General features: G+C 37.7%; 1 protein-coding gene across 2 annotated transcripts; it reads right to left on the reverse strand.

Moving 5' to 3' along the window:
* Window positions 1-1,797: 1,797 nt before the first annotated feature.
* LOC121910636 (histone acetyltransferase KAT5) lies at window positions 1,798-11,631 on the reverse strand. 2 transcript variants are annotated; one of them, XM_042431895.1, is made up of 16 exons: window positions 11,524-11,631; window positions 11,376-11,442; window positions 9,845-9,913; window positions 9,569-9,705; window positions 9,225-9,293; window positions 8,984-9,136; window positions 8,195-8,368; window positions 8,029-8,103; window positions 5,977-6,039; window positions 5,413-5,661; window positions 5,218-5,307; window positions 4,984-5,124; window positions 4,764-4,857; window positions 4,505-4,664; window positions 4,316-4,397; window positions 1,798-3,702 (listed from the first exon to the last, which is right to left on the reverse strand). In XM_042431895.1, the coding sequence occupies exons 1-16, from the start codon at window positions 11,551-11,553 to the stop codon at window positions 3,568-3,570; spliced, it is 1,788 nt and encodes a 595-aa protein (XP_042287829.1). In that variant the 5' UTR covers window positions 11,554-11,631; the 3' UTR covers window positions 1,798-3,567. The 2 variants fall into 2 exon arrangements, with proteins under 2 accessions (XP_042287829.1, XP_042287830.1); XM_042431896.1 differs by lacking the exon at window positions 8,984-9,136.
* Between the last annotated feature and the right edge of the window lie 4,564 nt (window positions 11,632-16,195).

A 16,195-nucleotide genomic window follows, 5' to 3' on the forward strand; every position in this document is an offset into this window, starting at 1 on the left:
TGTCCAGAACCCAAAGTTACTCAGTTTACCATCATAAATCACAAACATCACATCCTAATATTTCACATGCCGCAAACAGTGAATGGTGGTGGTTTTGCTTGAGAAGTGACTTGATCATGAATATAGTTTCTGATTAATTTTTCTATAGATTGACTGATCAGTTGCAGCTACGAAATATATAATACATAACATACTTGGTTTGAAACAATGACAGAAAATGAGCTCTGCTCAGCCTGTCAGCTGAGTTCTTTCTTAAAATTCAAGCCAAGTAAAATACAGCACTAAAGCTCTCTGCTCTTTGATTATTATTCTTTCATTATGATTAATGATTCATACCATAGATCACATTTCTTCACATTTCTTGCTCCTAACTGATAGATATTAATGTAGCGCTACCGACAATCTAAACCAAGCATTATGTGCAATGGCTACAACCCAACAACAGTGTACATCAGAGCTGCAACTAGCGATAATTGTCATAAACATGCTTGATTCATTGTTATAAAATGTTTATAAAATGGGAGTGATCAACAGTTTTCCCAATAACTGTTGATCACAATTCCCCTAAAGTCCAAGATGACACATTCAAATTGTTTGTTTTGGCCAATGAACTAACTGTCCAAAACCATTAGTGTCAGAATAGTATCTTATAAGACAAAGAAAAGCAGTGAATCATCACATAAGAGAAACTAGTAACAGAGAATGTTTTGCTCTTTTCTTGAGAAGTGACTAAAATAATTAATCCATTTTTCATAGTTGCAGCTCTAGTGTACATATAATATTTTCTATGTGAGTTTTTTTTTTTTTTTAGACTAACAGCACTTAATACCAGAAATAGAAAACAGAAATACCAAAGCTCTTACAGAATGTGCCACCAGGCAGGAATCAGGATGAGGAGGAAATGTATCAGAGGCCAGGATGAACGCTGCAGCTTGGATATTAACATTAGATTAGTGTGAAATTCCTCTCTGTCCTCATGGGTACTGGTGTGGCTCTGCCAGGTGTAGAAAGAAAATGGGTGAGATGTGATGTTGGGAGAGGCTTCACGAGAGCTGCAGCACAACTAAATCTCACAGTGGAGGGATGATTGAAACCTGACTTGCAGAAATGGAAAAAGCATCAGGCAGATTCACACAAAAGCTAGTTTATGTGATTTATGGTGTAACGCAGGTCATCTCTTATCAAACCTATCTGTGTCAGCAGCAGTCATGAAGGAAAACTACAGTTATGTTGCACCTATAACTTTAGGCTACTTGCTCACTTTAGGATCATATTATTACAGTTATTTTTACAGTTGTTTAATAGTTCTACCTGTAACATGGGTAGAGAAATTTAATACACTCCAGGTGCCCATTTGTTGTCCAAATTGACTCAGTCCCTCCAGCTGTAATACAATTACAATGGTCAGGTTGCACTATTACATTTCCCTTTCAGCAGGCAACCCTCTCTCTTGCCTAATTTTAGCCTGCGGTTTGAACTTTTGTAATGCAATTTTGCACACAGAGGGGGGTGGAGACTCATAATGCTGCCCCCTGGTGGCTACTATACAGCATGTTATTGTAATACATGACTGGTGTCCATATTGCATGTTAATTGTATTGCACTGACTTCTTTCATTTATTTTAAAAGCCTATAAACGGATTTAACTTTTACAAAGCCTACACATCTATTAATTACCATGTTTTAATTATATAAAAAACACATTAAGCTTTGTTTAACCTGATTCTGAAGCCTCTCTGTCAATGAACACACAGCATAGCGAAGACGAAAAGGCAATATATTCACATTGAAAGACACTTTCAAGGTTTTTAAGATTTTTTTATCAATTCAACAAGCGTTTCATATCAAACGTTCAAATCATACTCTCAACTGTGTTTCACTTAAAGATATACTGAATCATTTCAACAGAGTAAATTCAACGGCCTTTGCGACATGTAAACATAAAACACAAATTGAAAGTAAGATCACTCTTTTTTCTGTTCCTATTAATATTGTGCAGTTAGTTTACATTATGAAAAAAAAAAAGAACTAAAGACAACTGTACACAAAATTTACATTACTCTAAGAGTTCAACATGGCTTCTGTCTTCAAAGCATTTTTTCTTTACAATCAGGTTCAGTTATGTACAGTTACAGGGAACATATGTTTAACCGGGGAGTTGATTTGTCTCAGTGCACAATGTGTACAGATGATCCTGACAGGACATTATCTGAGGAAAAAAAAGAAAAGTTTACCAGCATGATCAAGCATAAATACTATTTATTACTATTTAAATATAGTGAAATGAAAAGAGGGACTGCTACTGTAAAAGATGAATTGACTGTTGGTTCTTAAAAGCAACGTTTTAACTGCGGGTCTGGATGTCCAGTTTTGTATTTTTGTATGAATCCAAACTGTTCTGGCGGTTCTTAATTTGGATCTATTATTACAAGTGAGTCATATTGAATTACGTAGTTGACAGTGAAAACAACCGGAAGCCTACAGCAGGAACTACCAGTACAGTTCTGCTCTCTCTGTTAGCTGAGCCACTGGAGAAGAAAGGGCAAAGATTCAGGCACTCAAAGAGAATGAAAATTACCATCTGTGTGTTGAGATGAGAATTTAAATGAGCAGGTATCTTACTCCCGAAACAGATCTGAATTGTAATTCCTTGTACTTTTTCCCTGTATGCACATTCTGTTTAATAAAAACGTTTGTACGCAGTCAGAGGCATTTGAAAAATGTATTGAAGCCTGCACACTTTGTATAAAATCACTATTCAAGGTAAAAGTGCTAACTAAATGTTGGAGTGCTGCTCAGATATTAGTTGTCTGAATGTTTAATGAGGACATTTTCCATCAACTAAGGTTTCCTTGACATCACCAGTATGAGGAGCTGAAGTGATGTTTCTGGAGTCAAACAAGGAATTTTGTTGAACTACATTGATAAACAGAACTTTGGGATACATAAATATTGATGACAACATTTTAACTCTACTTCTTTATGAGGCAGATTAAAAAAACCAAAACACATGTTTGTGTTGGCCCAAAATAATAAAATAAAAATCTTTCATTGCTGCATTTAAGAAAAAGAAATCCACTTTGTGGGCTTTACATTATGTGGACATCAACAGATGAAGCGATTCACTGTAGAAATCAAATTATCATCAATAACCTTACTGTCTCACCTTCATGAGGTGGCCAGTATGTTTGCCATTTAAGGCTTTCATTTACACTATTACACAAACACCATGTCCCACTTTAAAACACACTGTCTCAGTCATAAACAGGATCTTTTACACAGCAGAGGGTGTGTTGTATTTTTTGGCGGCGTCACTGTTCACCAGTCTTTGTCCCCAAGTTTGACCGTTGTTTAAGTTCACAATATATAATGAATATTCACAATAAAAAGCATATGCATCTCAAGTGACAATTTATGTTCACTGTTTTTTATCTGAAGAGACGTCCCGCGTTCAAAAAGGTTTCTGTATCGAGGCTCTCGGTGAGACCGCTTGACGAACACCTTGATCTGATCCACTGTTTTCTTCAGGTTCGTTGGGGAGAGCGTTCAGTGAACCAGGCTGCGGCTTTACCACTTGCCCCTCTTGCTCCAGTCCTTAGGTGTGAAGTGAAGGCATTTTGGATCTATGCGCAAGTGTCTCTTCTGCATCGCTCTTTCATGCCCGTCCACAATGTCCTCTGAAAGAGTCAAGATGTATTGACCCTAGATTCAAGACGGAAGACAAAGTCAAAATATTAGAAAAAATAATCCTTTCACGGCTTCTACAGCATCCTTTTTACATTTTGGGGGAAAATAAGTGGACACTGACTGGACGAAATATATATGAGCTGTCCAGACTTGGTGTCAAATATCGCTCATTTCATCAGTTTTTAAAATATTTTATCACTTTCATCATTTTTACACAAACAACAACTAAGTCCTGTCAGACAAATTTCTGCATCTTCTGCTTTGGATATTGCAACTCTCTCCACTTTTAGAAACAGTTTAACTCCCAAATGTGACCTAAAGAGTCAAAACAGATGATGGGACATTTTTTGGCATCCAGTCTTGGCCTTTCAGAAGCCAACAGTTTAATGAAACTTTGAGTAAAGACCAATGGCAAAGGTGTAGAGGGTCACTGTTCTGTCTCCGACTTCTAGTGTTGTTTTACGCCAAGTGCAGTGGTAAATAAAGTCCGCATTGTGAGGCAGAGTGGGATGTCTAACCACAATTTAAACAGCTGACTTGTTGAGATAAACCACCATGTTGCACATGAAGGTGCAATCAGAAAGGGCAGGGTTAAGGATGACGATGATGAGGAGTGTTGGTCTCTCACCTTGTAATAGTTGATTAGGTTGAGGTACTGAAGTGTCGAAATGACGTCTTCTTTCTTTACACTTGTGATCTCACTGATCTCACTGGAGGTGGAAAAGAAAAAAAAAGTCAAATGAAAAAGGGAACCAAACATTAAAATGATTCAAACATTAAAATGAAAAGTTGAGACAAAATGCCAACAGTCACATACTTGATGGTGATCTGCGGTCTCTCTCCATTGTCGGGTTTAAGGTCCATAAGAATTTCCAAGATGGTCTGGGACCAGTAGGAGCGATAGGACAAAAGACCGAGGTCAGAAAGCGGCTTCTCAGGTGTGCCTGTCTTCCCTTCGACTTTGGACAGCTCGTAACCTGACAAATGATGATTTTCACATGTGAGGTGAACACAGAACATGAAGAAGAATTCAGATACACAGATATTTACTGAACCGTTTTTAAATCTTCACTTACTGAACTCAATGAGCAGTTTGCCATATCCTCTCCGCTGGTACGGAGGCAAAGTCAGGATGCAGGCTACGTTATAATCTTCAGTCGACTCTTTTTCCTATAAACAGAAAATAAAAGTTACATTTCATTTTGGAATCCTTTTATTAGATAGAAGACTGTTTCTAAGCTGTTACACATAACACACTCTACCAGTTATTTAAAATGCTTTGCATAATTTGTGTACCTTGGAGAAGTAGCCCACTATGTGGAAGCCTTTAGAGTCGTACTCCGTCATCACATAGAAGAGGAAAGGGTCTGTGTCGTAATACAAGGTTTTGTGGTCCAGGAAACACTTAGCAAGTAAACACAGGTTCTGGGAATAAGTCTGTAAAAAATATGACAGACATACATCAAAAACGAGAATAACAAATGTTGTACACAATGTTGAAAGGAGAGAGATATAAATACAATCACTAACTTTGTTTTTCCTGCCGTCAATCTCAAAGAATGAGATGGTTCCTTTGCGGTAGATCTCGTTGCCTGGAGGATGTCTCAGATTACATTTTGTCTGTCAGAGATGAGAGACGGGAGAGCAATTAGCAACAAGCTGAGCAGCAATAGATTGAAGGCTTAAGATGGTGACATATTGATGATGTTTCAAAGAGATTCTCACCAAATGCCTCTGCAGACACTTGAGACTTTTGAGGTACTTGAGGCAGAATTCGCAGAGGTAGAGAATGGGCAGTGTGGTGAGTTCCTGTGGGTACGGTGAGAAGTACCAGGGCTTCAATCTGTGACGTCCTAGCTCTATACACTCTATGTTTTTCATTCGGGTGACGATGTCGTCATGGCTGCGGTCGGACACCAGACTGCCCGTCATGCGGGGTGCAGACGGGATGCCATCCGAACTGTCCTGGGAATCCTGGTGGCAAACAATGTGGACGTTAGACATGAGCATCGTTTGTCTGGTTTCAGTGCACTTCTGCTGCAGTTATTTTCAAGTACTTACATTTTTTTTATTAAAACAAAAAGCTGCTTGATCAAATGTAGTTTTAAAATGTTTAACACATTTAGATTTCTGTATATGTGTATAATCACAGTGGTTGTACATGTTACCAGAAGGACTAAACTTGGGTCTGAGGTAAACAACACCTCCGTTCTATTGGACCCACTAAGGCACAGCTGAATTTGGACAGCAACACACAATCAATTGGCAATAATAGGAAATAAAACAGACCTCTGGTGGTGGTAGAAAGACACTGGCACTTTGAGGCTTGTTATACTGCAAAACCTTTATCATCTAGCAGAAAGAGACACAAAAACACGGGCTTTTGGAAACTAAAGAGGGGAATAAAATGATTTGTATTTACGCTGAACAGTTTGATTAAAGGGGGCAGATTGAAAGCAATATTGAACTTCAGTGTAACATTTGTCGTTTTAGTACATTCCAGGGTGGGTTTATCAGTAGCTGGCCAGCGATACTGGCAATCATCGGTATAAGTGATGCTAGAATTAAAAGAGATTTTGGAAAAGAGCAAACACAAATATTAGGCCAATTATTTCATGGAGGTTTGACAGACTGTTTTGTTAACTTATTTCAAGAACCCATTGGCCTCTTTCATCAGAGGTGATATAAGAACGTGGGAGGACAGCTGCTGCAGTTTTCTAAACTCCATACAATAGCTGAGCGGCTCATGTGAGTAGCCTGAAGGAATAAATAGAAACAACTCAGAAACCCAGCGGAGGTCTGACTTGCTAAATTTGATCATTTTTCTGCCTCATTTAGTAAAAACATTCAATCTTTCTTCAGTATGTATACAGTAACTGCCTCATCATGTGTATCTAATCAAAACGAACCAAGTTACAATCAGTTCTTCTGCCGAGTTACTCCACCAACATCTCAAAAACAAAAGGTCATACATTTCAGATTATTTTGTCAGAGATTGTTAACACTTTAACAACTGTAGGATCCCCATACAATGATAATTTAGTCATAGATCTTTTTGGCATAATACTCAAATGACTCATGTCAACATATAAATAAATACTCTTCCTTTTCAAAGTGATTAGTGCAGTTGCAGCAATTAATTTGCACAACAAAAAGGAAATAGCAGACCAACATAAACCAACTCAACTTAATGAAGCACACAAGACAAAAAAATAGATACTCCAAAAGTGAATGATAAGTGAAAACGTATGAAAGCAGAATCAACATTTTGTCCCTAATACTGGCTGCTGCTATATGTCATAAATTATCATGTAAATTTTTGTTAGTCTGAAATTTAAGCAAGATCCTAACAAAATATGTGTTCAGTTTGGCAGCAAATAACAGCAAACAACAGGGACTTTAAACACCATGACAAACATAATCTGCAAACACATTATAAACAAACTGAAAGTGATAATTAGCATAGTTTTGTCAGCATACTCATATACTTGTAGTTTCTGTGGCGGAGTGAATAAATCATTTAAATTTGGTGCACGGTAGTCTTCACCTTAAAGCTGGAATGCGGGTCTTTTGTCTCCCCCTTCTGGCAGTGAGAGTAATAACAAAAACACTGTCTACATGCGTAGGTCATAGGCTCTGCTGAAACCTACTCCATCACTACTGTTGCAGCTGTAAAATAGTGGATAAATTGTTTTGAGCTTCACTTTCAGAATTTGATCCATTTGGTCCGATAACATTTGGAAAGTCTAGAAAAGCTGCACGATCAAATGATTTTATCCTCATTCAAGTTAGCAGAGAGCTAACTGAAAGTTAGCCAGCTCAGCCAGTGGAAGTCTCTAGTGCATATGCTCTGCCCATTGAGCATGCACGAATGTCAAACCCAACATCAAATTAAAAACTCTGATATACTGTGAAATACAAATACAGAGAAATGTATCTGACAGTGACAGGCTTAATCAGCATTGTGTGACCTCGTTTGGCAAAGGCTTGAATGTAACAGACATTCATTTATATGTAAAAGTTCCGCACTGCAGGTTTAAAGTCACCTTACTCACAAAACTATGTTTATATATCCTCATCTGTACCAAAATTAAAAGCAAAAACCACCACAGATATAGCCCGTATTAATGCAGTTTCATAAAGTATATCAGAACACAATGAATCTCAAATATGTAATTTTAGTATGTATTTTTTAGTTGCAGTGCTCAAAATTAAGAGGATATAATCATGTATCTACAAAATGAAAACATGCAGAGACTCACATAAGATATAAATTTGAAATAGGAAAATAATAAGTTGACTGTGGACTGTAAAAGATTAAATACATTCAAGTTTACATACCTCATCTGTGGCCCCACAATTAGCTTTCCTCTTCCTCCCGGGCTGGGAGGGGACGAGTCGTCGGGCAGTGCCGTTCTATTGTTATACAGAAATAAGGAGTTATGCATTAACTAATGAATAAAACCTTCAACTCAAACATTTAAAAATCCCAGAAGATTTGTTTTACTGTTGTGAGGGAGGAGAGCTGCTCATGGTCTTCGCGGGACTTGAAGGTGTTGTTGGTCTCTCTGACAGCAGGGAAAACAGATGCCTGAGAGGCTTCAGCTGAACTTGGCAGGGAGGGCACGGGGGTGGCCGGGGGTACCTGAGTCGCCAAGGGAACGGGCTCTACTTTCCTCTTCTGCAGCGAACAAATGGTGTTACATATGTGGCTTAAAATCAGCACAGACAAACCAAACATTTAACTGAATGATAATTTTAGTTTACAAACAAGATTTTTTGATTCCAGTTAGACCAGAGGTGTGTGTGCTCAATTTAGCAAGATACAAACCAATGTAAAGACTAAATGATGGGTATTCCTGTTCTATTTCAAATCATGGGTGTAAGACCTGCAGTTAGTCCACTGATATGAGCTGAGACTGTGTCTGTTTAATGACCACAGCATATTAAATTAAGCATATTTACTAGTCCATTGCAAATTATACCCGATTTAAACCTGGTATTAAAATGCGACAGACACAGATCAACTGTAACTGCATTGGGTTTAATCTTAAAACTAAAAATGTGTCATCAGGAGTAAGACATAATTCAAAGTTTTTACTCTCCTGAAATGCCAGTTGGAATACATCAAAAACTTTTCACTTTCATTCCCTGATGTGCCATTGAAGTAAGCGTCTTCAGTGCATGTGATTTGTGATTTAAAACATTTAATTTGATGCAGATGGTGTGAATCATAGAACAATCCATTTTCAGCACTATATGAGAGATTACAACATAGACAGAGCATGCCAGGTACCTTGAGAGATTTGAAGAGGAAATGTGGCTTTACAAGACCAGAGCATACACCTGTCAAACATTTGGATGTGATCTGCACGACTGGATCGTCTTCCTTTTTTGTATCTTGGTTGTTTATATCTGGATTTCCATGCAGTTCAGCATGACCTGATAGCTACATGAACACACAAGACGCATGTTAACACCAGGAGTAAACAAGGTCTCAGTCATGGCTCTCTAGAATGGGTAAATTCAAGTTGTACCGGTGTGGGGAGGGTTTTGCCTCTGGAGGGAGCTGTGGCAGATTGTACGTTGAGATCTAGACTCTTCCTCTGAATTGAACAGAAAGGAAGAGAAGGAAGGGGGTTAACTGACATTCATGTTAACCCTCAGGTTAATACTCAGGTATTCATTGTGCATACAGTCTAACTAATATCTTTCATGATTAACACAACATTAAACATTAACAGTTTCTATGGCAGTCATTGGAATCCGAAATAAGTATGAATACAAAAACAAAACAAAACAAAACAAAACTCTGAGCATGTTGTGTCACTGTTTGAGTGTCTGAGATAAACATTTGGTGGTGTAGTATATACACACTTACCACTTCTCTCTCTGGAGAACTGGGACGGGAGCCCGGAAGACCATTCTTGGTGGGTGTTTTAGCTTCTTTCTTAGGAAACTGGAGCTTTTTCATGTCCAGCCTGTCCGCTGTGACCCACTCATCCAGACGCTTGTTGACTTTTAACACAAGTAAATTTTACACAAACAGGAACACGTTTTCTGTGATGTTTCTGTATAATACATTTCAGCCTACAAAAGAGCCTTTAACAGTTATGTCCAAGAAATACAAACAAGCAGTGACACAAATCATACTCACAGTCAATATAGTGAACATAGAAGAGCTTTCTCGAAGACACTTCCTTCACACTTAGAATTTCTGCCAAAGCTGTAAGAAAAGCGGAAAAGTCCAATTAAAACTTGCACTGAAATCTTACTCAAATTAACAAAATCATTATGATTGATTGCCAATAAAATATTACAGATTTAACACCAAATTGCAAATTCTCACATGAGAGAGCCCAGAGCCATGAATGTTTGGCATTTCTGATGAAATTACCAATTAAATTCCTTTTGATTGACTAACTGATTAATCATTGTATCATTTCATCTCTACGTGTGATGATAAAAAGAAACTACAGGCAAAAAACATACATGCTGAATATCAGCTACACATTTTTCTTTTTTTTTTTTTTTTGCCATTTTTGTTGTGAGACCGGGTAGGTAAATCAACTAAGGTGTCTAAAAACTATTCAAAAAAAGAGAAAAAAAAAAATCAAGGAGACATCACTCTTCTCATTTCTCAGACATATGCAGCTCATGCCAAGGGCTAGAGAATAGTTGTTTTTCTTTGATTTAGTGGGTCACAATAATGACACTATAATACCCACTGCACCTATAAATGATATATACTATATATATATATAAATATATATTTTAGTCTAACGCACCAAACGCGCAATACATTGCATTTATTAGTGTATATTTGAACAGGCTGTATATACTGTGCATAACCACCTACTATGTGCATGTAAAGTAACATGTCACTATTTTTCTCACCATTCAATATTTATCTCATCACTCCTTGCATGCTTCACTTCTTAGCACTATTTATATCCTGTTTACAGTTCACAGAAACGGTTTCACCTGTGTATAGTCATTCCTTGTGTATATTTCTGATGGTTGTCGTCTTGTTTTCTTGTGTAAGCACACTGAGAGCCACTAAACCAGAGTTAAATTCCTTATATGCATAAACATACTTGGCCGATAAAGATGACTCTGATTCTGACTTGATCCAAAAAGTTTAAGAACCACTAAACCCATTTGGATGTGAAGATACAAATGTCAACAATGTGTATTTTTGCTGAGATGTCATAGTAGTAGTAACGTACTGTCACGATGAGTTCTGTGAAGCTGAGCAATAACTTTTTTAAACTGAGTGAAACGTCTTACCTGTCAAAATAAGCAGGGTCGACCACCACTTTTTGTCATACTTGACCCTTAAAATGAGCCACACTGTCTCCATCCAAACAGCTGCTGAGCTTTAAACATCCAGTTTCACATTCGTAAACCTCAGCCTGATGTCAGATGGATTTCCCCTGGTTTATCCCAATAAAATGTATTTTTTATAAAAATGTCTTTGCGAGTTGGCTAGTTAGTGTCAAAACATTGTGTCTGAAGAGCATTAAAACAACACTGGTTAACATAATGCAGCTTGGTGTGTCCTATGAGTGTTGTTTTGTTGTTTACAGTGTTTTAACTGGAGGCCGAGGCGTCTGTTAACAACAGCTGAGGCTCGCCACTTAGCATTAGCTAGCTTAGCATTGGAAAAACAACCGGACAATACTTACGCCATTCGTCCTCGTGTTCTTGGTTTTTACGAAGAACCGGGAGGCGACAGCCCTCCACGATTTCGACCTGTCGAAAACATGCGTTAGTTTACATCCTGAAACTAGTCAATGTCTCTAAATTAAAAATAACATCTTTTTGGAGACCTACCGATGATGCGCTGTCCGCCATTTTCGTCATCTGTGAGAGCAGGAGCAGGGTGTTGTGGGAAAATGCCGGTCCACGCCAAAGACGACACAAACAGCAAGATGAAGCTCCGAGAACCGGAAGTCGGGAAACGAACCCGGAAACGAACCCGGAAAAGATAAGGAGCCTTTTTAAAAACTTGTTCAGTACAGTCCTAAACATGCCTTTACTCCATGTTTTACCAGTTTAACTGTCTGGTTAACGCCACTGTTCAAAACATTAACAAAACATCCACTCATTCCTAAATCCCAATCAGAATAATCTTCACTGGCCAAGTATGTTTATGCATACAAGGAATTTGACTCCAGTTTAGTGGCTCTCAGTGTGCTTATACAAAATAACAACACAATATTCTTCAGAAATATACATAAGGAATGACTATGTACAGGTGAAACCATTTCTGTGAACTGTAAACAGGACTCAAATTGTGCAAAGACGTGAAGAGTGCAAGGAGTGCTAGATAAATATTAAATCGTAAGAAAAAACATGTAATTTTGTATACAGTAGGTGGTTGTGTACAGTATATATAGCCTGTTCAAATATACAGTAATGAGTGAAATGTATCGCACATTTTGTATTTTAAACTAAATAAATATGTATAATTTGTAAGTACTGTGGGTATTATAGTGTTATAGTGTATTATAGTGTTGCACTCTCTAAATCCCAATTGGCTTGATGTGGGCCCTTGTATCTCAGCAAGCAGTGATTGGGTGGTTTGACAGTAGAGGACATTAGGCTGTGCTGTCTGTCATCATCCACCTGTATCCTCATATCTAAACTCTGTGGCTCATTTATCTCTTAATGCAGCTCCAGTGAGAGTACTATCTAGTAGCCTACATAGTACCTCTTCCTCCATTTTTCTACTCAGCACAGGTTGATGTGTTTTAGACAGTGTGAACCCCTGCTCAGTCCTCTACCATTTCTGTCCGGTCAGGGGCTGGACCTGGGATGTTGTTGTGTATTCAGGCCCAGCTAGGAACACATCACATCACCTCTGGTTTCTAACCAGTAGTGAAGCGCATTAGAGAACAGAGCACTTGTGAAACAATAGCTACCTGCAGTAACTCCAATATTATGAGCACATGCATCAACTTCTAACTGCATGCCTAACTGCCCCCCTGTTCTCAGTTTGCTGAATTTAAGGTGACCCAAGTGCAGCACCTTTATCGGCTACACCACCACTTGATTGGAGAATGAATGCATCAATCTGTCTCAGGGTGCTGAGGCAGAGCCCTATAAACCAAATAAAGTCCATTCGATTGCTATGCAGCAGTCATAAACAACCAGAATAGCTAGCGCACACACCAACCTACCCAAGGTAACTACTGTTTTGTTGCCTAACTCAAAATAATTAACATCAATCATTCAGTATCTTCATTGTGTACGTTTTCACAGCTGGATTCAGGATGTATTAGCACTGGTATGAGTAAAGAAAACATATTTGGCTGTGACAGATTATGGACCAAACCAGACACCAGCTATATAATGTCTAGATTAAATGAGTTTTCACATATTCATGCTCATACAGAGTACCACAGAGAGATGGCGTGATATATAAATACATAGGACATGCAAAAAATACTGATATAGTCCTATACTTGTCTGTGCAACATATTTTTGAGGAACAATCATATTCTTTCCAGCAGGGGTCCCTCTCGTCTACAACTTAATCTAGACTCAAGGGAAAAAATAAACAAGCTTTATACAGAATGTCCTCCTACATGACTTTGGTTGATAACATTAGCTAAATGGAGATTTATATATTGTGTATTTATTGTTTGTTTAACCACATGGCATCTCAGTCTGAATAACAACCATGAAAACTGTGAGTGAATTCATAATAAATGATATTTTATCGTTTCATTTTTCCCCACTGACCCCTATATTACTGCTGCCGCAGCACCCTCATTTATTTTTTTATTGTTTTTCTCAGCTACTCTATTTGCAAAGATGAGAGTAGCTCGAGGCACAAGTCTGAAATCTAGTTTCCTATCCTGACTCGTTCTAGCTCCCTGTCCTTTTATATGTTGGTCCTGTGGGTGTAGAACATGGCAGTGTGACTGTGATGGAGGCAATGAGTCCAGCTCTTTGTTAAAATCTCAGTTCCTTTTCTTTTGTCACCTGCTCTTGGCTTATATTTACAGTGTATTTGTACAATGTAGACATATTTATCCCTTCTTTGTTAACATGTCTCATGTAGTGTAAGTTATGACTAAACTGCTTCACCACACTGAATAAAGCCATATGCACATTTGTGGAAACACTTAAATCGCGCTCTCTGATGCATTATGTTTTCTTGCATTACTGCTCTCGCAATCAACAGGGCAATGATGCCTTTGGCCTCTAAAATATGTAAAAAAAAAAAAGTGTAAAAGTCATGCTGATTTTTCTGGTTCTTGATGATATTCAGCCTACACTCAGCTTTCCTTATTTAAAAAAAATTGATACCTTTACTTCTTGACTCACTCATTTCTGTACTCAGTCAACCTTGTCCATTATAATAATGCTTACATTTGACAAAGTTGTTCGAAATTATGGCTGTTTGCTTTTAATAAAGAGAGACATAGATGACATAAAACACAAGCCTAGCTATTATTGTGTATTTTAGTGCCTCTGAAGGTTGTTGAAATGCCTGATATGTAGCCTGCTTGTGTGTGTACAAATCCACAATGTGTATATATTATAATAAGCAATATGCACTGATGGCAGCTCACTCACTGTCTGAGAATAAACCAGTTTTAAGAGAGAAAGTTGCACATTAAGTAGAGTAATTTTAGTTATTCAAGCAGAACACGCCCTTGAAAAAGACAAAAACACATGTGACCTTAGAGGTAGAAGCAATGTTTCTTTTGCTCATGGCACATTTATACAGAGAATAAATGTGGTAAACGCGGTTATGTTTAAAAATGTAACATTTCACACAACCACGATTGGCTTCACTGGGGATTTGTGGATAAGTGTAAGCCTTGTAAGTAAAACATGTGAACTAACAGCAGTCTGAGCAAATTACCTCACCAAGCGAGGGCAAAGGTTATAAATGATCTTTATTATAATCCTTAGAACAGCGTTCAGTATACAGAACTTGCATTTTTTTGAGTTGAAAAACCATATATTAAACTGTAAATGATAAACAAATGATTTCAGACAAAAAAAAGAATAATCTGTGTATAACAGCCTTCCATTCCTGTACTAGTGTTCAAACAGACAAACCTTTCTTGAGGGATAGCCTGCATATTGATATTTACCACACAATGATAAAGTGCACTAAAGTCTGGTTGCTTATTATGACAGAGAGGTGAAATAGTGACATGATAAATAAAAGTGTAAATGAGGTGATCTTCATTGATTTGAACATGCGCTCATCAGCTGCACCCCACACTATCACTTTCAGAGCCCCTTAATACTGTTTACAGGTGATTACATTTGATTAAGATTAAATTATTTAGCATCTCCGCCGGAGCCAAATTATATCTGTTAGTAACGATAGATTTCCCAAGCTAGAAGGGATACCAAGAAACAAATATCAAGAAACACAATAATTTTAGGAGGATTGAAAATAGAGTTTAGAAGGCAAGTAAGATGTCTTCAAAGCAAGTAGAGTGTGAAAATTAAATCCGAGTCAAAGAGATCTTCTCAGAAAACTCCAGTGGGATTTGAATAACTCCAAAAAGTATTGTGAATGCCTTTTCAGAGAGCTTTCTTTGGTCAGAAATCTAATGAGAACATTGGACAACATCATCTCACTCAGAATTGCACCAACTATATTTCATCATTTGCAGCAGAGGAAGGATGATTTGTTTTGTTCTTTGGTACTACGGGCCTTTAGACCTCAGGCTGAGACTTTCCCAGACTGGTTAATGACTTCGATGCTGCTAATTATCCCTGCTTTGTTCCCGGGTTGAAGCTGTTTCTTTTTCTGAAGTCATACCTGCAGGTCTGCTACCAACTCCAGGGTTTTGATATAACTCGGGCAAGGTTAAAACACATATCTGCTGTGTTGGCAGTAAAACTGACTTTATGTAATATTTCTCTTATATGCTACACATTTTCCTGCACTAACGTAAGAACCAATTATCTTTACGGGGTCTGACGTTAAAATGGCAACATGTGCCCAGTGGCTTTAACTTATCCAGCACCCAGCTACAGTACATTTGTGTTATTCCACTTTCATCCCTCTAATTAAATTGTTAAGATCAAACATATACACCAAATTTGCCTCTTTTACTGAACAGAAGTAACAAAGATACAACTTAAATGAAAAGATGAAAAAAAAAAAACAACATTTTCACATTTTTCCTTCATGAAGTTATTTTCATAGAGTTACAATACCTGTGGATGGTTATTGCACATAATAAAACAGATAAGAACAAAAAGACTAAAATCAAGTTCTTAATATAAAACATATACACTGACTGACGCCACAGCAGTAGGAGGTATAACAATCAAACATCACAATGTTGGCTATTGCTATTAATGACAGAATCCAAACCTCCCCTGCTGCACCATTTTCTGCCCACAAGCTACATAACAATACATTTGGTTGACTCTTGTAGTTCATTATCCTCCCCTTCTGCCATGTCGTGCCTTTCACACACATCTATGTTAGCATCTCACTCCTGATTCTTTCTTTGTTTTT

This window comes from Thunnus maccoyii, chromosome 13 (assembly GCF_910596095.1).
Source record: "Thunnus maccoyii chromosome 13, fThuMac1.1, whole genome shotgun sequence".
Classification (NCBI taxonomy): Eukaryota; Metazoa; Chordata; class Actinopteri; order Scombriformes; family Scombridae; genus Thunnus; species Thunnus maccoyii.

Coding starts and splice junctions, on each gene's coding strand:
- LOC121910636 (XM_042431895.1), bottom strand. CDS start 11,553: ATGACGAAAATGGCGGACAGCGCATCATCG. Junction 9,706..9,844: donor CTATGTTCACTATATTGACT/GTGAGTATGATT, acceptor TTGTGTTAAAAG/TCAACAAGCGTCTGGATGAG. Junction 8,369..8,983: donor TCCTCTTCAAATCTCTCAAG/GTACCTGGCATG, acceptor TGTTCGCTGCAG/AAGAGGAAAGTAGAGCCCGT.